Here is a 25,361-nt window from a genome sequence, read left to right on the forward strand (position 1 = left end):
CCAAGCTCCGTAATAGGAATTCACTCCCACTCTCCCCAGGCTGGGCCTTGGCACTAGGTGTTTTTCCCACCTTACCCCCACCTCCATCGTGGATGGTGCACATTTGAAATCTGTCCCCCTCAACACGAGCCAGCCCTGGAGGGCAAGGATGGAGAAGCGAGCAGGAAGCATGTGCTTAGCTTGACTCTCCCAGTTACAGGGAGCCGGGCATCTTTAAAGGATGTCTTAGAATGAACTTCCTCTTTGGAATTACACTGCCCCATGTGCCCCACCCCCATCTTTATATTATGAGGGTTTGGTAGAAGGCTCACAGGATGGCCTGGATGGCAGGCCTCTGCCACAGACACAACCCTGGCAGTGCCATCTTGGCCCTACCACTCTGCCCCACGTGGCTGTCACCTGTCCTGGAGCTATCCCTCCTAAGATCTTGGAGCATGCCACACAAAACTCACTCCACACCACGTACTTGGGAATTAAACGTGAATGCTCATTCTTCCAAGTTTATTCTTTCTAAATCTAGATTATTTAATCATAAGTAATACTCCTAGATTTAACAATGACAGGAACTATTACTGCTTCTCCTCTACTTTCTTTCTTTCTTTTTTGAGACAGAATCTCACCCTGCTGCCCAGGCTGGAGTGCAGTGGTGTGACTGTAGCTCACTGCAGCCTTGAACTCCTGGGCTCAAGCAATCCTCCTGCCTCAGCCTCCTGCATAGCTAGGACTACAGGTGCATGCCACCATGCCCAGCTCATTTTAAAAGTTTTGTAGAGATGGGGGTCTCACCATGTTGCTGGGGCTGGTCCGTAAGTCTTGAGTTCAAGCAATCTTCGCATCTCAGCCTCCCAAAATGGTGGGATTATAGGTGTGAGCCAATGCATCTGGTCAGCCCTCCCTTTCTAATATTGAATTTCCAGATCATAAACTTCAAAGCTGATATTTTTATACAATTAATTGAAGAATTTGCATATTAATTGAAAATTGGATCTTAAAAATAACATTATAAATCCTTAAAAAAACATGTGGTGGTGACAGACAGGATCATCTGTGCAACCTTCTCCCTTCCTTGCTAACAGTTTTCGTTCAGGTGTTGGGCAGCCTTGTGTTCCAAAGGACTTCTGACCCCAGAGTAATCTAAATCGCTGATAGTAATTTCACTGTCTTGCCGCTAATTTTTTTCCAGCTTGGACCATGTGCTGGTTCAGTTTGGGCCAATCCTGTGATAGGAGAAATCTCTTAGGAGTCTTGTAAAAAAATGTTTCTTCACTCTTTATTTTTTATTTATTTATTTTGTTTTTGAGACTGTGTCTTGCTCTGTCACCAGGCAACTCACTACCGCCTTCGCCTCCTTGGTTCAAGTGATTCTCCTGCCTCAGCCTCCCGAGTAGCTGGGACTACAGGCGTGGGTCACCACGACCAGCTAATTTTTGTATTTTTAGTAGAGACAGGGTTTTACCATGTTGGCCAGGATGATCTCGATCTCTTGACCTTGTGATCTGCCTGCCTCAGCCTCCCAAAGTGCTGGGATTATAAGCGTGAGCCACTGCACCCGGCCATGTTTCTTCACTCTTTAAAAGAGACACATGAGGTGGGGGCACGGTGGCTTATGCCTGTAATCCCAGCACTTTGGGAGGCTGAGGCAGGAGGATCACTTGATCCCAGGAGTTCAAGAACAGCCTGGGCAACATAGTGAGACCCCGTTTCTACAAAATAAACTAGCCAGAGGTGGTGGCACATGCCTATGGTCTCAGCTACTCAGGAGGCTGAGGTGGGAGGATCGCTTGAGTCTGGTGTCCAAGGCTGCAGTGAGCTATGATTACATCACTGTACTCCAGCCTGGGTGACAGAGTGAGACCTTGTCTCAAAAATAACATAATAAAATAAAAGAGGCACATAAGGAGAAATACCTTGTCTCTGTCTCTAGATGCTGGTTTCCGTAGCAGCCTCTCTGCAACCTGAGGGCAGCAATGCCGACAGGCAGCAAGCTGCAGGCACACTTGACGGATGTGAAGATCTGGGTTCTGGGGATGCCGCTGAGCTGCTCAGTGAGCCCACTTTGGACCTGCCCTACCACCCGACTTTTTGTGATCCAAGTGAGTAAACTTTCCTCCTTTTTTTAGTGCCTTTGGGATCTGTTACTTGTAAAAGAAAGTATTTCAGCAGGTACCATGGTCACTTCTTGGTGGTGGATTAATGACAGGCTTTATCTGACAATAAACCTGGGAGGAAATTGAGACAGCATCTCTAGTATTGGGCTTGCTCACGTCTCCAGCATCCACTGTTAACGCACAGTGCGTTCAATGCTCAATCGCGGTTTGGGGCTACCTTCATCTCTTCTACGTACTGGGTTTGCCGACTTGAAATTCAAACCCTTAACCTTGAAGTGGACAAAAGCGTACTCAATCGGAGAGGCAGAGGGAAGGGGATGTAAGCCAAGGCAGCCTGTTTTCAAGAGTAACTGAGATAAGAGTAAGGATATGGGGGCAAGAAACTCACAATGAGGATTCCTAGTTTAGAACAACTCCAGTATTCAAATGTTATAACATGGTAACAGTAACAACCACGTATTGAGTGAGTGCTTCACTGTGTGCCAGGCTCCACACCAGGTGGTTTACACACATTATCTAATTATCACCATCAGGCAAAGTAAGTTATCATTCCCATTCTATGGTTATGAAAACCAGGGCTCTGTAAGGAAAGGAAAATCCCTAGTCACCCAGCTATTTAGAGGTGGAACAAAGATGTGAATCTCAGATCTGTGCTATTTCTAAAAACACACTTAAAATTCTACTATAAATTACACTGTGATTTTGAATTATGATTTGCATTGTGATTTTGAATTATGCATTCTATTTCCCTCCATCCTTTTTTTTTTTTTTTTTTTTTTTTTTGACAGTCTCGCGCTTGTCACCCAGGCTGGAGTGCAATGGTGCGATCTCAGCTCACTGCAACCTCCGCCTCCTGGGTTCAAGCGATTCTCCTGCCTCAGCCTCCCGAGTAGCTGGGATTACAGGTGCATGCCACCATGCCTCGCTATTTTTTGTATTTTTAGTAGACATGGGGTTTCTCCATGTTGGTCAGGCTGGTCCTCAGGTGATCCATCCGCCTCGGACTCCCAAAGTGCTAGGATTACAGGCGTGAGCCACTGTGCCTGGCCCCCTCCGTTCTTTCGAATAATCAAGAATTGACATAAAATATTACATACCTTTTGTAATGGGGCAGAGGAGGAAGAATAGGTAGAGAGAGAAATAATGGGGGATGACATTGCATCTTCCAAACTAATCATTAAAAATTTATTAGACAATTCACAGAAGAAATACAAAGTACTAACAAAAGGACAAAAAGGTGTTTGAGTTCATTAGTAATTGGAGAAATGCAAACTGAAATAATACACTTTTTTGCCTATCAAAAATAGTAAAAATGTCAATCGTTTTTAAAATTTTAATAAAAAAATAGTAAAATAGTAAAAAGACTGATAATGTTTGGTGTTAGAGTCCAGGGGAAGAGATGCTTTAACAAACCATTGGTGGGGGAGTACAGCGATCCATCATTTAAACGAGGAGTGTTTTTGCAATACCTACAAAAATGTTAAATGTACGTATCCTTGACCTTTTGATTCCACTCTGGAAACATCTGCACAAGCTTGGAAGGATACATGCCCACATGGATCTTCATGCAGCTATTGCATAATTAGTAACAGCAAAATATGAGGAAAAACCCAAATGACATCAGTAGGAAAATGGCTAAGCAAATTATGGTATATGCTTAATAATGGAATATTATGTGGTCTCTTTAACAATGAAGTAGGTCAGTCTTACAGGCAGGCAAGAAAGTCAAGTGATACGAGCAAAATGCAGAACAATATATGTGGTATGATCCACTTTTTAAAGGCCTGCATATGTGTGTATACTGGCAGAAAAAGGGGAAAAGATGTTCTTTTACAATCTGGCTACAGTTTGAGGGATTTCATGGTCTCGAAAGAGGGGGGAAACAAAAAGGGTGAAGCTAGTCCACATAGTAAAATAATAGGAATTTGAGGCTTTCTCCCTGGCAACTGGAGAGGGCAGGCCAGTGGGTGTCACTCCTGGCTACATATTAAAATCGCCTGGGGATCATTTCCAGCCTCTCCCGAGACTGCGTAAATCAGAGCCTAGGGTGGTTGTGAGGCCTGGGCCTTGAAGGTACTTGTGGTTCCTCAGGTGATTGATTCTAATATGCAGTCAGGATTCAGAATCATCCAGACCCAGGGATGCAGAGGAGAAGGTGAGAAACCCCTGCACCGTGGCGGGAGTCTGGGGCCTGTGGAGGGTTACAGAGGTGAAGAATTCCTGCGGCAGAAGCCGACATTACATTTCTAATAATGGGGAAATCGTTATTCAATTAGAAATTGTTTCCCACCCTATGCCTCCAAAACATCGCCATCTCCAGGAAAATGTGCCACCAGTGACAATCTCTGCTAGTGCTGCTTTGGAGGGAATGAAAGATGGGTGGTGGCCAGCGTCCAACCCAAGTACCAATGGATCAATGGATTAGTGGGCCACACCAGAGCAACAGGCTATAGTGGTGAGATACTCCCCCTGGGGTTTTTGGAGGCACTGGGCAAGGAGCTTGGTTGGGGTGGGGGGCCAGTTTCCCATGCACAGTCACTGATGGAGGGACTGGAGACATTTTATTTGGATGATAAAGGAATGAGTGACTAAAGTCAAGGACCTCTGTTCTGTAGCTACACTTAAGTAAATTTTGATTCTAAAATTTTAAAACAATAAACATCTACATAATATTAACTGCACAGCCAAGAACTGTGCCAGGATTGCAGTTCATTGTCTCTGATCCAAGATCACAAACCTTGTATCAATGAAGGATGTTCTTAAAGTGAAGTTGGGTGTTTTCTCGTTCTGTTTGCTACCAAGTGCATTGGCTATCCCCTCATGTTTTCCACCCTCACAACTGTCCCACCTGCCGTCACTTCTCCTCATTTCCTGGGGGCAGCCACAGTCTTCCGTCCTTTAGTGCCAACCAGGACTGGCTCCACAGCTCAGACCTAACTTCATGCCCTGCTAGCCTGGACATGCTGTATCCTAGATGCCATGTTTTCTCTTTTGATGTATTCCTCCTTTTTGCTGCAGTACAGTGTTGAATAACTCCTTTAAGGTGGATGCATTTTCTGAATTCTTGCATGTCTGATGTGTCTTCAGTCAGCCTTCATACTTGATTAATAGCTTGGCTGGGTATAGAATTCTGGATTTAAAACTTTGAAAGTATATATCTGCAGGCTTTTGGCTTCTAATGTTGCAGATGGGAAGTCTGATATGGGAAGTGGGGGAATCTTTGAAAATGGATTTGTTCTTATTTTCATTTTACTTTGTATTTTTCCCCTATGAAAGCTCCCAGAATCATTCCCTTATTCTTGGGTTCTGAAATATCACAATATTATTCCTCATTAATCTTGTTCAGCACTCAGCAGACCCTTTAAATCCTCTCCTCCACGTTTTTTGTTTTCTTTTTTTTTTTTTTTGAGACAGAGTTTCATTCTTGTTGGCCAGGCTGGAGTGCGATGGTGAGATCTCTGCTCACCGCAACTCTGCCTCCCAGGTTCAAGCGATTCTCCTGCCTCAGCCTCCCAGGTACCTGGGATTACAGTTGTCCACCACCATGCCCGGCTAATTTTTGTATTTTTAGTAGAGACGGGGTTTCACCATGTTGTCGAGGCTGGTCTTGAACTCCTGACCTCTGGGGATCCACCCGTCTTGGCCTCCCAAAGTGCTGCGATTACAGGCATGAACCACTGTGCCTGGCCATTTTTTTTTAAAAAAATGGCATTCTAATTAGCTGGTTGCCAAATTTTGGAATTGGTCCTCTATGTCACTTATGGTTTCTCTCATCTGTTTTCAGTACTTTCTTCCTAATTTCTTGAGGAAGAAATTCCATCAGAGTAACACTCCTGGCTCTTTCCAGCCCCTTACTCATTTCTCCCCAGAGGAAGAGAAGTGATTCGTCTAACTGGTAAGTTTAGAGGAAGGAGCAGGGCTTGTGTGCCTGGGTTCTTTCTCTTTGGGGATCTGGTAGCCTGTGGAAATGAGTTGTGATCAGCTCCTACCATCTAGCGTGTGGCTCCCTTGCTGCAGGGGCTCTGAGGGCCAGCCTGTGGCAGGTGAGTCTTCCTGGCTCAGGGTTGGGCTGCTCCAGAGCACTGTGCTTCCAGCCCGCTTCCTCTAGGGCAGCATTTTCTTCAATCACGAAACTGCCACTTTGAGTCCATCCATTTGTCCATTTTTCAGTTGGTTTCAAACTCAAGTGGAGAAGAGCGGGGGGCATTTATGGACCTCCTTAATAAACATTTATCTTTTGGGCTTTTTGATGTACTTTCTGAGAGGTTTATTTGGCTTTCTCTTCCAAATTCTTTCTTCTCTGATCGTTACCTTTTCAAGCCTTCCATTCTTATTTGTGGGTGTCAATATTATGTATCTCTGTGAGGAGAATGATTAGGCTACAAAAATGTTCTCTTATCCTTGAATAAACTGCTTTTTCTTCTGGAGTAATTTTCCTGCAATTTTTTTGTCTTTTTCTTTCATGCTGCTATATTGAATCTAATATATGATAATCCTGGGACAGTCTCTTCACATTTAAGAATGAAGTAGTAAAAAGGCATTCAGGAACTCTGGTTATAGAGGTGGGACTTGTGGACCAAAACAATGTTGCTTTCTGGTGAGTTGGTAGGACAGTGACTATTTTTTTGAGATGAGCTCTTGCTGTGTTGCCCAGGCTGAAGTGCAGTGACTATTCATAGGCACCATAATAGGGCACTACAGCCTTGAATTCCTGGGCTTAAGTGATCCTTCTACCTCAGCCTCCCAAACAGTTGGGACTACATGCAGGTGCCACTGCACCCAGGACACTGGCTCTTATGCTGAGGACTCTAACTCCAGAAATCCTGGGATGTTAAATGCCTGCTCATGGGGAGAAGGAAGGGGTTGGGGTTCCCTATTCCATCGATGGAATTTTCAGTTATTCCCAACTTTCAGGCCTATGTTTCTCTCCAGGGCTTATTTATATCTGGGGCATTCTCAGGGCTTCTTCCCTCCCATGTTGGCAGTTGCCCCATTTGCTTTTATTCTTCTAGACTGTGGCTTCTCCATCCTTCTTTATGAACTACAGTTTATTCATTTGCTTTCCACTTTCCATAAAGTCATTAAGCTCTTTCATTTCTTTTACTATTCTTCTTATTGTCAATTTAAACCATTTTTTTCCATTACTACAATTTTAATGAAGTTTGGGAGGAAGAGGGAAAACATTACATGTCCCGTTCACATCCTTGAGTCAGTTTGCATTTTGAAATGTTCTGGAAGGAGACAAGGACTGTGAGGGGAGAAAACGGTCCCATTTTATGATATACATTTTTGCACTGCTCAAGCTGTTGCTTTTGATACTATGTGCAAGCACTGTTTTTACAATAGGAAGAGAAAGAACTAGAATAAGAATCAATTACAATGACTTGCTGCCTCTTGCTAATGTGGGATACTGAAAGCTTCCGTCAGAACCTCAAGGCCATAGCCCATGACACAGTCACATCCTGGTTTCTATTTTGTCTCTTGAATCTTTCCTGAAAAGTCTCTTGTTCTACTTCCTTCTTCTTTGATTCTTAATGCAGGTCGCTGTCAAGATTCCATTTTCAGCATTCTCATATGCTCCTGTTCTCAATTCTCCCAGCCCCCATGGTTCTTAATATTACCAACTGACTAGCACAATTTTTAATCAGTCCCCACTCCTCCCCATGTGCCTTAATCCCATCTAAGTTTTACTTCGTGGTATCCTGTCAATAAATACTTGTTCATGTGACATGGCTGCACTAAAAAAGTAGTTTTTTGATGACTTCTAAGGACAGCAGGACTCTTTTGGTGTTTAGCTTCATAGAAACCATTTTTAGCTTAATATATAACTATTCTCAACAAAAACTCTTCAATAGGTTCATAACTGCTTCAGTGCTAAAATCTTAGCAGATTTTTCATGTGGCCCTTCATTTTTTATTTATTTTGAGCATTTTATTTTTATTTATTTTGAGCATTTATTTATTTGAGCATTTTTTATTTATTTTGAGCCTTTGACCTGCAGAGGCTATTTTCTAATTTTAAAATTTAAGAAACTTCTATTTTTTAAAGTTCTTTTTTTCTTTTAAACAAACTTCTAGATATTAGCATTCTATACCAGATGCAGAAGTCTGTTTAAAAAAAAAAAAAGGCTACAGAAGAAGAAAATACATGCATTGCATAGGCTAGAACAATTCTATTTTATATTTCTCTGCTCTAACTTTGTGTCGGAGTATAATACTGAGGCATCACATTCATTAAGTTCTTAACCATATATCAAACCATGCCAAGCACTTTATATTCACTATTTTATTTAGTCCACACTACCACATAAGATATATACTATTATTATCCCATTTTATAGATAAGGATGTTGAAACACCCAGGAGTAGAGGAGCTTGCCCTAGATCTCACAGGCAGTGAGTGAGATAACCCAGGCAGGCAGGATATAAGCCAAGTCTGTCTGACACCAAAGTCGACATCACTCTGCTGGTGTTTTTCATATTAGGGTTTGCCAATCTCTGGGGCTCATGTTCCTTGGATTCGGTGAGTTCTATAAGCTTTTACACTTAGTGTTTGCGTATCTAATTATAGTCTAAAAGGAATTATATTGCCAGTTATAAAGACAAACTTCTCCTAAGGAAGTTTTGGTTTCTTAAGTCAGTTCTGAAGACTGAGTCCAAGCAGCCCTTACAGTGTCTTTGTAAAACTTCTTTGTAGAACATGAGAATTTTTTTCTTGTAGGTACCTGCATTTTGCAACGTTTATGAACCCTGTGTCATGTCATGCTGATTTTCTTCCTTTCAGAAAGAAGGCAGTCCATTTTATGCTGTGTGAAATATTTGCCAACTTAACAACTTGTCTTAGAAATCCTAGTTAGAATTTATTTTAGGTCTCCATATACTGTGTCTTCACTAAATTATTTAGTTAAACTTGAGCATTTGAAGAAGTGTTAGTACTTCACTTTTTAGTTGGGTATATTCTACAAAGTCAGTAATATATTTCTGGATCTATATCAGTTTTCCTGAGGGAAACTCTCATTAAAAACATATCATTTAATTTTCAGATGCTGGCTTGAAGCCAAGTACATTTATTAACAATTAAATCCTTTTGACAGGTCCACGTCTCTAAGATAGAAGTTGCTGAAAATTGGGCCAACTCATACCTTTTAAACATACACACTCTGGAACTAAGAAAAAAAATATTTATTAAAAAACTGTGCAGTTGATTTGCTTATGCAAACATTTATTAACTTAATAAGACATTGTGATTTCTTGAGCACTGTCATTCTTTAAAAGCAGTGACTGTGGGTGGGCTTCGCTAGAAAATATAAGGTGTGGAATTTACATTTGTGGAATTCAAGAACATTACCACTGACTAACCATATATCTAATAATTCTTATTGACTAATGAGGCAAGTCTAAAAAACATTTTCCACTAATAATAGAACTTTACATGGAGTTGTAACAATTTTGTTAAGAGTTATTCCCTGTCTTGGGACTTGACTTCTGGTTAGTTTTTGATTCATATGATAAATAAAGATCTCTAATATCAAGCACATATTATTTTGGGGTCCAACAAGACAGAGGTGAGGCTGGCAGAACTGATCTAACTTTTAAAAATGCTTTTCATTTCATGAACTAAGGAGACCAGTAAGTAAACAAATACCTACTAGGTGAAATTTATACCCCATAAAGATGCTCAAGATTGTTGAAGGGAGGGTCAGGATGAATAGGAGGTTAAAGCAACGTGGCTCTGCAGTTCAGTATGGCTTTGGCATTTTCTTTCCTATTGATATTCCCTACTGTCTAAGAGTGGGATTTCTTTGTCATCATGCCCCAGTTCTCTTAGGTCACACCCATTATTCATTTATTATTATTTATTTTAAATGGCATCAAGGGATCAATTTTTTAAAGTCTCAGCCAAACACAGTGGCTCATGCCTGTAATCCTAGCACTTTGGGAGGCCATGGCAGGAGAATCACTTGGGCCCAGGAGTTTCAGACCACCCTGGGCAACATAGTAAGACCCTGTCTCTACAAAACATAAAAAAAAAAAAAAGAAAAGAAAAAGAAAAATTAGTCGAACACAGTCACATATGCCTGTGGTCTGAGCTGCTTGGGAGGCTGAGATGGGAGGATCACTTGAGCCTTGTGCAGTGAGTCATGATTGCACCACTGCACACTCCAGCCTGGGTGACAGGTCTCAAAAAAAAAAAAACCATCTTTTTAAAAGTCTTTATTAGAATTTGGATTTGCTTGCTTGTAAGGTTTGACTTACATGTAGTACAATATCCATTTCTGTTTACTTTGGAGGCACTTTCTGCAGGTGGAACTTAGAAGTATCTGGTCTGTCCCAGCACCCAGTAGGCCATGCTCATGCTCAGGGGCAGGTGCTAGTGCTCCGCAGCACTGACCTTGGGTGGTGCTTGTTTGGATGGTGAGTGGAACTAGAAATTTTGGACCCCCTCACCCTCTGTGCTTCTCCATAGAAAATATAGGATGCCAAGTCAAGTTTGAATTTTAGATGATTTCAGTGAGCAAATATATTCAATTTATTTGCTGATTCTGGCCACCCTGCTAAACCTCAGTCTCCTCATATGCAAACTGTGTATAATAATGGTACCTACTCCTGAGGCTTGCTTACCACCTGGTGTATATGTGTATGTATTTTATTTTATATGGCAACCCTGGTTTGGTAACTTGTGCAAGATTTTGCTGAAGTATTAGAGCCAGTTTTCTGATTCCAGGGCCTTATCCTCCATTATGCCTCAGTCAAGAACTCCTAAATTAAGAGCTCCCAATGAGTAGAGTAGCCAATCATGACATTAACTATCATGTTGAAAATGTAAATATCAACACAGTTGCCATATGCTAATTTTTTAATATTAATAAACACCTAGAAGCTTACTATATCAGTACTTATATGTATATTTAAGGCTAAAAATAAAATTCAAAGAAATACAAATTTCTCACAATTTTCCTAATAAATCTATTTTTTTGATGTGGGATCTCACTATGTTGCCCAGGCTGGTCTCAAGCGCCTGAGCTTAAGTGATCCTCCCACCTCAGTCTCTCCAGTAGCTGGGATTACAGGTGCATGCCACCTTGCCCAGTTAATTTTTTAAGTCATGAATTCAAACTTATTACAGAAGGTTTGAACTTTGATAGCTATCACTCTATCAAAGTGGACTCTAGAGAAATTAACAAATGCATGAAAATTAAACTTAAGTATTTAACTTTCTCTCCCACTGTTCAATGCCTTCCTCTTGTCTTCCCGGTGGCATCCAAATGTCTCCGCACAGTATATGAAACTCTCCAGGCCGGGTGCCGTGGCTCAAGGCCTGTAATCCTAGCACTTTGAGAGGACAACTTGGGCAGATCCCTTGAGCCCAGGAGTTCGAGACCAGCCTGGGCAACATGGCAAAACCTCATCTCTACCGAAAAACAAACAAACAAGCAAAGACACCCAAAATTAGTCAGGCATGGTGGCATGTGCCTGCAGTCCCAGCTACTGAGACTGAGGTGGGAGGATCGCTTGAGCCCAGGAGGTCCAGGCTGCAGTGAGCCGAGATTGCGCCACCGCACACACTGCAGCCTGGGTAACAAAGTGAGACCCTGTCACACACACAAAAAATAATAAATAAATAAATAAATAAAGGACTCCAGATCTGGCTGGGACTCAAATTTTCAGCCTCAGTTCCCATTAACTCTCAGTCTTGAACTCCACCCTAGAGTTCTTGTATTCCTCAACTTTATGATACACTTCCTGCTCCAACATCTGTCTTTGTCTTGAAGTCCCTTCATCCTGGAAAGTGCTTTCCCTATCTCAACCATGGGAAATCTTTTATCTCCAGCTCAAACACCCAGTTCTTTTTTTGATACAACCATTATCTCCTCAGCTAACTGGCCATGTGGCTGATGATGTTATTATACCACATAGCATTGCTTGCCTTGCAATTGTATTACACTTGTCTCCTTGACTAAAATTTAGTTTCTTATGGTCAGGGGCTGCTTTGTTTTATTCTTTTCCACACTGATTTAGTACCAAAACGGATGCCTTGCCCAAAGTAATTCCTTAATAAATTATCTGTCGAACCAAAGTTAGTCCCAAAATACAAGAACAGAGCTCTGAATGTTGCAGTGCCGTTTGTTGAAATTTTGTGAATCCTCCAAAAAGGTTAAGGTGGTTTGGGTGTGCTCACAATGACTGGCTGTTCAGTTTTCAGCACTTAAAACAACTCTTCCTTGCCGTTAAAAACCGATACACATTCATTTTAGAAAATGTGTGAAGACACACGCAAAGGAAAAAAATCATCGGTAAACTACCTTCCAAGGGTAGTTTACTGGATTTTCCCCCGTACATATAGAAACATTGTTTGTTTTCTCAGAAATACTCAAGAAAGGCAATATGGAAATGTAGATAAGGGCACATGGGAGAACAGGGGCGGATGTGAACTCCCAGGATCTAGTACTCTGTGATTCTATGACCCTGGTTTAGTCTCTCTATCCCTCTCAGGGCCAGTTTCTCATCTGAAAAGTAGAAATATGAATGCTCTTTTTTATTCCTACAGGGGTTTTGGAAAGATCAAATTATAAAACATTTGACAGTATTTTGTAAATTGAAAAATACTATATGTCTGGTTTTATAAGTATGTTAACTGAATAGAAGATGACTCTATAGATAGATGGAGTGATCAGATTGAATCCTAAATAATAATTCCAGGTGGATGGACTTCTGCCTAGCTCTGTTACCTGACTTACAAATAATCTTAACTTCACAGAAGGGAAAGGAACTTTTATTAAGCATCTATTACATGCCAGGTTCTGTGCTATCTGCCTTACACTTGTCTTCCTGTAGCACCACAAAATGCCCTTTCATACATGAGAAAAACAGATTCAGTGAGCAAAGCCACTGATATTGTAAGATTAAAACCAAGGTGCATCTGATTTGAAGTCCCATGTTCTTTTCTATTTTTCAGTTAGAGGCACCTTTTAGGGAAAGCATTTTCATGGAATTCCTCTTATTCTTGTGGAAATTCTTACTCTTATAGAAACTTTCAGAGTGATGGAAGGGCAGTAAGATTGGAAACATGAGTTATTTTGATACAGATTCCCTTAGGAACATTTAAAGAAGTTGTGATTATTTCATTATTTCATCTTAGAAGAAACAGTGAACTAACTTTTTTGTTTGTCTGTTTTGTTTTTTTGAGACAGGGTCTCGTGCTGTCACCCAGGCTGGAATGCTGTGGTGCGATCAAGACTCACTGCAGCCTCAACCTCCTTGGCTCACGTGATCCTCCCACCTCAGCCTCTTGAGTAGCTGGGAATAGTAGCTGAATAGCTGTGGTAGTAGCACTACCATACCTGGCTAATTTTTTGTATTTTTCTGTAGAGACAGAGTTTCACCATGTTGCCCAGGCTGGAAGAGTGGACAAATTTAAAAAGTGCTTGTTTACAAGCTCATTAAAGGAAATAAATGGCAGATGTTGACCTTTTGCATGTAATTTACCTAAAAATATCTTAAAATATAATTTGGAAGTTTTTATAGCATGGCTTCTTTAGACCTAAACAGAGCTGCTGAAGGATGTTATAGAATTTCCTTCTTGATAAAATATTTGTTTTGAACAAGATAGGCTTATCTTTTTGGTACTTATTCATAGTCCTAATTGGAGGTGGAAAACTAGACTCAATCAAGGATGAGCATTCAAGTAAACATGGAAGAAAAAAATCATTATAAATTCTGCTGAAACTGTGATTAAAATAAATGATACAGCACAGAGGATCTAAAATGATATTACAGTACAGAGACACATGAGGGTGCTCTAACCAACTGCTATAATAAATAAATTGTTCAAATATTGGGGAAAAATTAAGGCCCGTGGTGAATGACAGTGATGAATTCTGACTTTTAACATTAGCTAAACAGAACAATCTCAGAATAGATGGTGTTTTAAAAATAAAATTTATTGCTCTCCCCTACCTCTCCCAGTTTAAAAAGTAGATGTTCATATTGGCCAATTTGGAAAATACTGAAAAGCACAGAGAAGAAGAAACAAAGTGGACTGATGTTACCGTCAGCCCTGGGGGGTGGGGGCTTTCTAGAGCCTAGAGCCAAGCCAGTTGGAGGCTTAGCTCAGGAGGCCTGCCTTCAAACACAAGCCCAGCCTGTTCTCATTTTGATTCCACAGACCTTCTGCTAGTACGAAGGGGGAGTAGAGACTGGGGGTCTAATGACCGCAAGAAGAGAATTAGAGACGCATGTTTATCTCAATACATTTACTCTCATTAAAGTTCATATTCACTGACATCATGCATCTCCTTGAAAAAGTCTGCCCACCCACCATTAATTAAAGCCACATTTTAAAAAGTCAGCGTGTGCACTTTTATTCCAATCAAAAGTAGCCTCCTAAGTTTTGCAGAGCAGGCAGGAGAATATCTGAGGCCTGACAGCTGTTCACCTCTACATGGTGAAGAATCATGTGATTTACATTAAAAGTTGTGTTTATTCAGGGCCTAAAATATAATAGGTATGATCTATTGTCTTGAAGAGTTGAAACATTCAATATCTAATGACCTATTTAGTGAAATTAACATTTATTTTGATAAGTCAATGTTCTTTTGGATACAATATCTGACCATATGCTTTTATCTTTCCAAATAGAGAAATCTAACCATATACCCTGTTTGAATGATTAAGCAGCACACTCCTATCAAAGACACCACACTTTATAACTTATACATGCACTATCAATGTTAGGACAAAGGTCAGTGTAAATTTTTTTATCCAAATCATTGCACAAACAGTAATTACCAATTGTAGGATTGCAAAACCATAGTCTATTTTCTTGGCAGTAGTGACTGTAAGTTCATAAATTCATGAAAATTAGGAATGTTGATTTTTAAAGTTCAAGAAAGGTACTATTTGTAAACAGTTCAGGTCACACTCATGTTATACCATGTGCTAAGCAAGAGTTCTTTCCTTCCAACTTCCTTTGAATGAGATTTGTTCTCTCCAGGAGCCTAGTAAAGGGGTTTTCATCCATTCTTTTCTATTACTTTTCCTATTAAAGCCCCCCCAGGGACCGTTCAATTTTATGCTGATTTTTCTTTATATATTAATATCAAACACATTTTTATGTTGTGGTGATAAAAGACAAATTATGGTTATCTCTTCCTATTGGCAATTAGATTATTCTAGAATAGTTCTGAACAAATATTTGATTCACCCAGCCAGTTAATGCTTTCCACACAAAAGTATCAAGTACAGCATTACATTCTGTAGTTATTCTGGTCATACCACCATACCAAAAGACATGGGTCATCAATGGGTCGGAACATTGGCATTGAAATGGTTTAATCCTAGGGTAAAGCACCCCTGGACTAGGTGTTGAAACTTGACTTTCTAGTCCTTTCTACTAACTTCCTTGTGACCTTGAGTACCTTGAGGGCCTCAGTTTCCTCATTTAACAAATGGTGATTAGAGGGGGAACACTGACTGGAGCCCAGGAAGTTAATCAGGTCTAGAGGAGAATACCCTTTGGGGATCATGTCTTCCCCTGGTCCACTCACTTATCCAGCACCAGAAACAACAAGGTGGGGCTTTTATGAGTGAGACTTGGGTCAGGTTCCAAAAGAGGGCATCCCTAAATCTAGAAGAAGCCAACGAATCATGCTTGGTGAGTTGTTTTCATGATACATGTAAGAAAAGATGCTCTGGGTCTTTACATCCCTTAGATATAAGCATTCAATGTACCGTTGCTATGTAGGATGAAGCACTATCCTAACCCACAGATCGTATCTTCTGCTTAAATGATTAGTGTCCAGAGGGACCATAAAAGACTTGAATCAACACAATGCCAAACGCAATGGGTGGACCCCTTCAACTAGCTGTAGGAAGGAAGGTGGAATGTGGGTGGGAATATTTCAACCTAGTTGTTGGTATTCTTCAGAACAAACAGCAAATGGCTAGCGGATAGTAGGAAGTTGTGACTACACAGCATTTTATCAATTCTAGGAAAGTTTAAGATAAGCTCTGCCTAAGTGGTTTATAAAGCCATGCAGCCTACAAAATGAACACCGTTGCATTTCCGTACCTTCCTGCCAGCTCTGTTGTTATGAAGATTCATCAGGGCTCTGGCATCCTTTCCTTTCCTTTCCTTGGCATCCACGAATGCGCGGGCAAATTTGATCCCATAGTCAATGTTATCACTGCAGCCACCCCAATCAAAAATGCCCTTGCTGTCCTTGGCGCTTCCCATCTTCTTTGGATCACAGGAACAGGATTTTACTTCTCCTTGGCTACAGGCCCTGGTGATGGCAAATACAACTCCAGCTGAGGAGATGGCATAAACAAAGGCAGATTCCCGACTACCTGAAACAAAAATGCTTTTCTTAAAAGTGGTCCGGTAGCACTATTTCTGAATAACTTTCATATGATAATTGTTTAATACTTGCTCTGTTTCAGACAACCTTTGCCACTAGACAACAAGGTACTGATATTCTTGAAGGGTTCTTTTCCAGAGCCCGGGCTCTTTCTTTAATATGAATCATCTCTATCTAATAGAAGTTTTTGTCAATTTAGATATCTATATGGCAGCTCTTCTTAAATAAGGAGTATCAAAGAAAAAGATGGCCTTGCCCAGCTCCTGGCTTCACATTAGTCTCAAACACAGGCTTCCCCTGTTTCAACAGAGAGCTCCAGATGTCCTAGAAGAGAGGAGCATAGCATCTCTAGGCCTTTTTCTTTACTTTACAGTCTGAATGCTACAATTCTATCATTCCACAATATAGTTGGGAACTCATGGCACCACAGCTTTCCTCAAAAAATCCTTCCAAACCTCCAGGACTTCCTGAAGATACTCATATGCATTTAAATTATTGAGAATGAAATACTGAATTCAAAGAAATCTAGGGACTAAGGTGGGAAGAGAATTCTGGCAGTAACCAGCCCCTTGCATTAACACGGGAGAGCTTTGGCTTGGCATTGACTTTCATAAGTAATTGAGAGATTGCTGAAGGCAATATGCAATATCCTTGAGTTACATACTATATGTCTAACTATTAAGGTGAATTTACTTTCTTCTGGAACACCTGCACTAATCACTGGTATTGGGTAAAAGACAGTGAAAAGTTTTTCTTTGGTTTTTCTGGAAGGAAACAAATTTACCGCCTATAATTAGACTTGGGCAAGAACCCTTTGGGGTGCTTTCTTAGAATTGTTCTTTATTAGAGCACAGGCTACTTTCACTTACAGGCTGAAAGGTACATATTTCAGTGCAATAACTACATTAAATTATTTTAATAATCTGTAGTAACTCATAACACGGTGTTGTGGTATAGTGACAGATATAAGGCTCTTTAGGGTCCGTGTGCACCTCATTTTTCAAGTGGAGCTGTATTTCATTGTTATTAGCATGCCCTTTTATTAATGGTTGCTGCAGCAAATATATTAACAATCAAAATAGAAGCTGGACAACCTAATGCCAATGCAAGGCAGAAAACAGAGAACCATTCGGTGATTCAATATGTCAAGAGGAGTGTGACTTTTTGAACCACACAGCTGGGAGAGCAAACCACCTTTTCGCATTGAAGCCCTGCTTGTTTCCGTTTGTCATTCAGTGTTAAAATTTATTATACGTCCCTTGCAATATTTGCTCTGCTAGTCTCATTATTAAAAATCAGGAAAACATATCTACACCATATTAAATGGCACTTACCTCAGCCTTCAGAAAATATTTACCCCCCAAACCTCTAACCATCAAAAAAGGAATCAATCATGCCCTGTAGTTAGGTAAAATCAATTACATGACTATTCGCCATAGGTAGCAGGTAGTCCTCCCCAGAGGAAATATGATGGTTATGAGAGCTATTTTAAAGAGTCCCAGCTTATACTATATAGATTACAGATATTCTAAGTGGAATTGAGATGTTTTGTAAAAGAAGGTGACTAATACACGCTAATATGACTTAATCTCAGGTAGTGGCTTTCAGATAAATAAAACTTTTATTATATCCATTTTACACTTTAGGAAAATACCTTTTCCATCGTTACCCCATTTATCTTCTAAAGCTTCATTTGGGATTTAGAAGCCAGTGCCCATGTTTAGAGAGATCACATAGAGGAGGAAATTCCCAAAAGCTTAAGTATGTAGCACTAGTCTTATTTTTTAAGGAGAAAGAAGAGACATTTTATGAGGTGGTCTGTTACGGGAAAGGCATGGAAGATGGGGATGATAGTATATCAGGTAACCAGACAGTACTTTGAAAGCAACAAGAGAAATAAATTGTCTAGGTGCAGAGTTCATGCTGGTATAACTTGGAAACAATTACATGTTGACTGAAAGAAAACAAATCACAATCTGCTTCATTTCAGAAATAATTTCCAAAGTAAAAATATGACTTTTCTAAATATTTGTCATTTATTATTCAAACACATTACTAAATAGCTAGATGTTCCTTTATTTAAATTAAAAATTTAGCACATTGACTGGTTTTTCATTTTACCCCCAGATGGTTTGGTACCATGTAGATATAGCCCTAAGATGTTTTCAGTTAAGTGTTTAGATGAATCACTAAAATGTTATGTGTGAAGTAGTAGCACATTTCAAGAGCTGGCTTTGTAACAAAACAAATTTTGATCTTGGGCCTCTTCTTAGAAAGATTCTTTTTAAAGCTATCACAAAATGAAACAAAATCCAAATCTAAGTGGTGACATCTACATTTCCCAATGTGTTGCTATTGAAGTTTCTCTAATTTTTGTATGGAGATAAATCAAGCAATGTCTGTTAAGTACATAGGCACAGTTTTTATTTGGGGTAGAGGGATTGTTACCTAGGAAGGCAAAACTCTAGAAGCTAGGGTTTCTTGAAGGTTATGGGTTGTTTGACTCTCTTTAAAGTATTTGCTTTATAAAAAAATATTTATAAGGATGAGACCTAATTACCTTTGTGTTTTCTAAGGCTAATTCTAGAATTTTGGAGGTGCATTCTTGCAGGAATATTTTTAGATTTGCTAGTTCTGTCCTTGTTTCTCTGCCTGTGACTGGTAACTGTCTGTTGAATGAGTAAATTACAAATGTTTCTAAAAATTGTTCTGTCTTACTCTGACTCTCTAAAGCCAAGCAGGCAAATTTTCTCCATTTCTCTATGACCATGGGACATTTTGGTAATTTTATGTTCTTCTTATAAATGGTCTTGCCTGTTGCCTTTCCTATTCATCTATGAGCATATTTAGGTGTCCACAACTCTAAGATGTAACTTTCTCTCTAAGCAACTAATTGTAGAAATCTTTGGATAGCTTCATTGGAATTTCTTGATTATTTCCAAGATGAGCTGCTTTAGGCCAAATTCAGCCCTCCCATAACCAACACAAAATCATCACTGACAGTCATAATAGTTTGCATAAATGTTTGAGAGGGAACCTGGCCTTCTGTGAAGAATGGAAAGAAATTGTGTAGCATGAGTGGTTTAAGTTCTGAGTACTTTGGCAAAGTATCCTGCTTCATCTGAAAAAAAATCTGATGGAAGTATGAGTTAGAATCTCTTATTTACCTGAGGCCTAGACTAAGTTAAACTAGTTCTGTTTCCTCCAGTCCTGTCACCCAGGCTGGAATGCAGCAGCAAGATATTGTCTCACTGCAACCTCCTCCTCCCAGGTTAAGTGATTTTCATGCCTCAGCCTCCCAAGTAGCTGGGATTAAGGGCATGTACCACCACACCCATGGGGTTTCACCATGTTGGTCAGGCTGATCTCGAACTCCTGGCCTCGAGTGATCTGCCTACCTCGGTCTCCCAAAGTGTTGGGATTACAGGAGTGAGCCTGGCTGTTGCCTCTAGTTCTAACCTCCTTCCTCTCAGTAATTCTACAGCTCTGAAGAAACTAATAGTGTCAAGATTAAGTTACAGTATTTTATGAATGAATCCCCAGCTTTGATGGATATATTTTCTTTAGGATCACTGGTCAATATTGCTTCCTTTGATATGTGATCTAAAGGTTTTATTCAAAGATGTAGACACCTTAATACATCCAGAGATGATCATATTATAAATGAGATGCATATCTAATTTGAAATCATCGCAAAGTGGTTGTAAGCACTTTGAAAAAAAATCCTGATATGTTTTAAACACTGAGAGCCATGCATAATCTATCCAAAGATTACTCGTTCTAGATATGTGCAAACTCTCTTTGACAAGGTCCAGTTTCTTTAATTGATTCACTGTGAGATAATCTAGGTGAAGTCTTAAAATTCCATGAAGCTGAAATTTATTATTAACCTTTCAAAAATTTGCGATGTCATATCGAAACTCCAAAAGGAATGCAGAAGAATATAGTTCTTAAACTAGAGAATAAAATTGCAGAATATCGCAGTAAATTAACTTTAGGGATACTCTAAGAATGAGAGTACTACGCCCTTGGGGGATTTTAGAGACATTCAGTTATGCATTTGGCCTCATAAAACCCTAGGGCTGTGATGATTACATGATAGAAACACCCTCTGTTAAGCATTACCAAGTGCACAGTCCGGATGATTTTCTTAGGAATTGGTGGGGGGTAGGCAAAAAACAAGTATAAAGTTTCCTATTTTGGGGGTTTGCACATAAACTGCTGTGTTATCAGTCAGATTTTCTAATAGCAAATGGGCTGTGGTAGTTCTTGGAGAATGCTAATGATGCCAGGTTAGCAGATGGGCATTATTTGAAAATAAAATATGATTTTCAATTAATTTTCTTTAATTTTGCATTAGCTAGTGAGCTACTTTCCATATTCAGAACTTTTAAGACGTTTGCTACGTAATTAGAACATGTTTAAGGTTCCTGTTAAGGAAGAAAAAACCTCTATGGATTCATGTTTCCCACCTCTATCCCCCATAGCTATCCTTATTGCTTAAAATGTAACTGGAAAATAATAAGTACCCACTACAAGTTTATCCACTCATTCATCATAATGAATGGACAGGGCCCGCAATACACAAGGCACCAAGCAAGGTACAGGGAATATAGGTTAGTTTCTGCTCTTAAAGAATTTACAATCTGTTGGGAGGAAAAATGTTGAATTTAGTCACAGAGTGACTCAAGGCTGAGTAGCTGAATGGAAGGTGAAAAGTGGTGAGTAGAGATTTGTCCCTGCTTCTTAATAACACTTACGTGGTGTTTTTGCAATGCTGATCATCTTTTGCTGAGAAAAGATTTGAAGATTCTATCCTGATGATCTGCTCAAATTCTTCTGAAGGAAGCCCCAGAAAGACAAGGAAAAAGTCAAAAGAGACTGGTGGCTCCTTCTCTCGTCTCTTAGAGACAAAATCTGAACCTGGAGGATGTGCCATATTGAAGGGATGGACAGAGCAAAGAGTGAAAAGACAACAACCTGGGGTTCTACTTCTTCCTTTTAATTCACCTCTTGTAAGCCTCTAGACATGTTCCTTGATTTCTCTAGTCCTCACCTATAAAACAGGGACAATGACGCCCAACAGAACAAACTTCTGACAGAAGAAAATGCAATAGAAGATAAGCAGGGTTTCTGAAGACAGGGTGAGGGAGCTGTGCATGAGTAGAGAGCCATAGGGCTGGGTGAAGGCAGGGGACTTACTTCGGAGTAGGACCCTGCCAAAGAGGCTGTGATCCCTGTCCAGGGTGTTGCAATTCCAGCGGTGCTGGCGGAACTGGTGCTGGCATTCTGCTGTCCACTCAGCCACGCCCTGGCTAATGGCACGCATCACATCTGGATGTCTGTGACACAGCTGCCGCTGGCTGCTCACCAGGCCTGGCACATTATCGCACATCACCCTGGAGGAGCCACCTGTAGCTCTCATGTACCTATAAGGGACAAACCAACACAGAGGTGAGGGCAACATGAACAGAGAGGCCTGACTCGGTGTTCCTGGGAGACTAAGGAGTTCAAAGCACTTTTCAAATATGAATTCCTTATCCTTCTGGTGGTATTAGAAAGCAAGGGTTTTTACTTTTTAATGTAGTGGAGAAACAGCCAAGGCAGGCAGGCATAGTGAGTGATCTTGCAGAAGTCATCCCCAAAATGCTGTGATGACTTCTGTTGGACATGAAGCTAGGTCCACCAGATGATGCTCTGGGCGGGGGGACAGAGGCAAGGTCGGCATCTGGGGAAATGAATGATGGGTAAGAAGCAATGTGTCTTACGGAGAATGTGTGGAAGACTTTTCTCAAGAAGGTTCAGATCTCAGTGACACAATGTGTCTGGACTTGGCTTTGAGGGAAGCTGACCTTAGAAGCTCTTCGTTCCCATTTATTTGACAGAATGTCTTAAGAACTGTCTGTATCTGTCTAATCAACACCTGCTGGTATCTGATGTTACACTCTCCTCACAGACAGGCTGTTCTTTCCTTACTGAAGAGCCTTTTAAACATTTCCATTTTGTAGCTCTTTTTGGCTTTTATAAAGATCCTTTGGAAAAAATTCTTTCTATTGTTATTAAGGACACTAAATGTTTGGAAGAATCAAACAGTGTTATAGCTCCATAAAGTACTTTTTGAAAAGAAACTTTAACAAAAAATTACATCATCATCTCTACCCAGATGTTCTCTATTAGTCGTGAAATGTTTAGAAAGGTACCTTTTATATAACCCAAGCTGCCATAGGTGTCTTTTGAAGCGATCAAACAAGGAGAATGTCTTTTTCTTGTATTTTCATTATTTTATATGATCATAAAATCGTTACAGCTGTGACTTCCAAAAAATATATTTAAGTGACAGCTGAGAGACAATGTGACAAAAAGCCCGAGCAATAAATAATGTTTATACACCCATGGAAACAGAAATAGTCATTTTATTGAAAAATGGTCAGTCTGATAAATCAATCTTTGATCCTGTGTCAGCAATGTCAAGGCTAAACGCCTCCCTGTTCAAAGCCGGCTTAGGAAGGAATTGAACCCCTCTTCCCATCAGCGCATTGCCTTCCTCCTTTGAAGAGCTCCAGTGTCTTCCTAAACATTTCCCTGCTCTAGACTGTAACTGAGCTGAGACCCCTTACCAGATTCTTTAAAAATTAGCCCACAATAACGGGTCTCTCTGAATCAATATTTTAATATCTGTTCTGAAACTTTTAGGTGCAAGGAAATTACAGGGCTATCAACTCTATCTCTTTCCAAGACCAGAAAGTCGGCAGATGAAAAACAGTTTCTAGATGGGGAGGGAATCTGCCTTTGGAACTTTTAGCGACCTGTTATGGTTCAACATTCCATCACTATGCAAAAATAAATAAATTGCAGACCAAAGTACAAAGGAAAGCAGCAAAGTTACTCTTTGCGGGGACGGTTGTGAACAGGGTAACATCTTAGAGACAGACCCGGGGTTGTAGTTTTGCATTAAAGCCATAGTCTCTACCTGGAGGCAGCAAAATGTTCTTCCGCCCCACTGGGGTGAACCTGGAATGTGGAAGGACGGGAAATAACACAAAATCACACGCTTTGGGTTCTACAACTCCTGACTGCCTGAATTGGCCCGTCGATTTACCTTGAGGCAGTTTTGGGAGGGGGGTGGGGCGGGGGAGGCGGTTGTAGTTTTCAAGGTGAATTTACACACACACACACACACACACACACACACACACACACACACACGTCTGTGCTAGAGCTGGAGACCGGGCTAGCACGTCTCTCAACAGGGTAAGAAATTGGCTGATTTTGCTGTCGCTCAGCTGGATCCAAATAAACCAAACATCGGAACTCTCATTTGGTGGGGGAATGTGGTTTTATGGAGTTGTCAAAGCTGAAATGATCTTCTGGGAAAAGAGAAAGGGCTCACCATGGGGCGATAAGAGGGCAGTAGCCAGGGTTCGGGCCAGAATCCGAGACTGCTGCGGCCGCGGGGAAACGCAGCCAGGAAGGGTCTATGTGGCCAATGAGGTCCCCACTCCGATCTCCAAAATACCCCCGCGGTCGCGCGCGTGTACTTACCACCATGAAGAGTTGACCTCGGGGGTGAGCCAGGTCAAGAGCAGAGGGAGCCAGAGCCAGATTCCACCGAGAGGGGCGTTCATATTAACCCCCTTGCGTCTGCATCAGGTCAGACTCCGTGTGCGGGCGCCATGCGTGCCCAGAGCAGAAGCGCTCAGCTCCGGGAGCGCCTCGTCACGGCCGCCGGCGCCTCGCCGCGCCCCCGCCCCCCGCTCGCGTCTGCGACGAGTGGCGAGACTCGCTGATAAAGTTTCAAACGATGGGCCCGGCGAGCGATAAAGGCCAGCCCGGGCCGCCTCGCCCACAGCCCAATTCCCCAGGCGCGGCGAGCGCCTGCAGCCCGAAAGCTCTGCGCGCCTCCCGCGCGCCCCTGTCCGCTCAGCTCCCCTCCGGGCGCAGCCGAGGGAGGGGGTGCTGCGCCTGGCGGGGGTGGGGAGAAGCGTGGGGTTTTAGACAAGGGTGCATGAAATGATGGCAAGAGATGTCTGGGGATGAGGTGAGGCGGGGAAGGGGGAACACCGCTGCATGGTTACGAGCACACGCGAATGCAGGCACCTTTAGGGAAGCTGGGGCAAAGAGCATCCGTGGGCTGTAGGAGCGCGCGGCCCGGATTGCCGAGGCCATCCGCTGGCAAACAAGTCCCTGAGCGTGCAATGTGGGGCAACGAGGAAGGGGGCTGGGGGATAAGGAGATTACTATGCATGGGATACAAGAATCCAGAGATGATTCTCAACTCATTGCTTCGCTTCTCTCCCTGACGCTGGGATGAAGAGCTAGCACTTGTAAATTTGGAGCTGCCGCGTCTATGCAGGGCAAGATTAGGGAGGGGCCAGGCCTCAGCGAAATGACCTGTTGGCTTTGATTCCTTGGTGCTGGGCTTATATACAGAGCCCATAGGGAGGGGAACTTGGAGGGTACATGACCCTCGGGACCTAACCCAGCAGTATCTGCCAAAGTACCCAGGAAAGATGCAGTTTTTACGCACATCCAGCTCCTCTCCGGAGCTGCGGAGCGCAAAAGATCACCTAGAGAGGAACCGAGGCAGGCGTTCGCCGGGGGTGTGCGCCCTTGCACCTCCCGCCGCCCGGGCGCTCAGCCTGTGCGCCTTGTGGAGGTTAAGGGACCCTCGGTCCTGGACCTGGGCCCCCGCCCAGCCAAGAGAGAGGGGCTCGGGCCCGCGGGTGGAGCATTTTGAGCAGTAGCTGGCTTGTAGCAGCGCCGTTTATCACCGGAAAGGAAGGAAGACCAGGAACTCGTGGCGGCCGTGAACTGTTCCATTGCTCTTTTCCTGGGGTGGAGGGACTCACTGCCCGCCCGAGGAGCGTGCTCTGGGGAATAGAGTGTGCGCCTGT

The 25,361-nt window shown here is 41.7% G+C and overlaps 1 protein-coding gene across 1 annotated transcript in view; it reads right to left on the reverse strand.

Moving 5' to 3' along the window:
- Positions 1–24,393, reverse strand: part of WNT2 (Wnt family member 2) — a 46,686-nt gene extending 22,293 nt beyond the window's left edge. Inside the window, exons 1-3 of the mRNA XM_025379477.1 lie at positions 24,010–24,393; positions 21,670–21,896; positions 16,179–16,456 (exon numbers count right to left, since the gene is read on the reverse strand). Of these exons, the coding sequence (XP_025235262.1) occupies positions 16,179–16,456; positions 21,670–21,896; positions 24,010–24,092 (588 nt within the window). The 5' untranslated portion in view covers positions 24,093–24,393. The remainder of the gene's footprint in view (positions 1–16,178; positions 16,457–21,669; positions 21,897–24,009) is intronic.
- Between the last annotated feature and the right edge of the window lie 968 nt (positions 24,394–25,361).

Source organism: Theropithecus gelada, chromosome 3 (assembly GCF_003255815.1).
Source record: "Theropithecus gelada isolate Dixy chromosome 3, Tgel_1.0, whole genome shotgun sequence".
Lineage (NCBI taxonomy): Eukaryota > Metazoa > Chordata > Mammalia > Primates > Cercopithecidae > Theropithecus > Theropithecus gelada.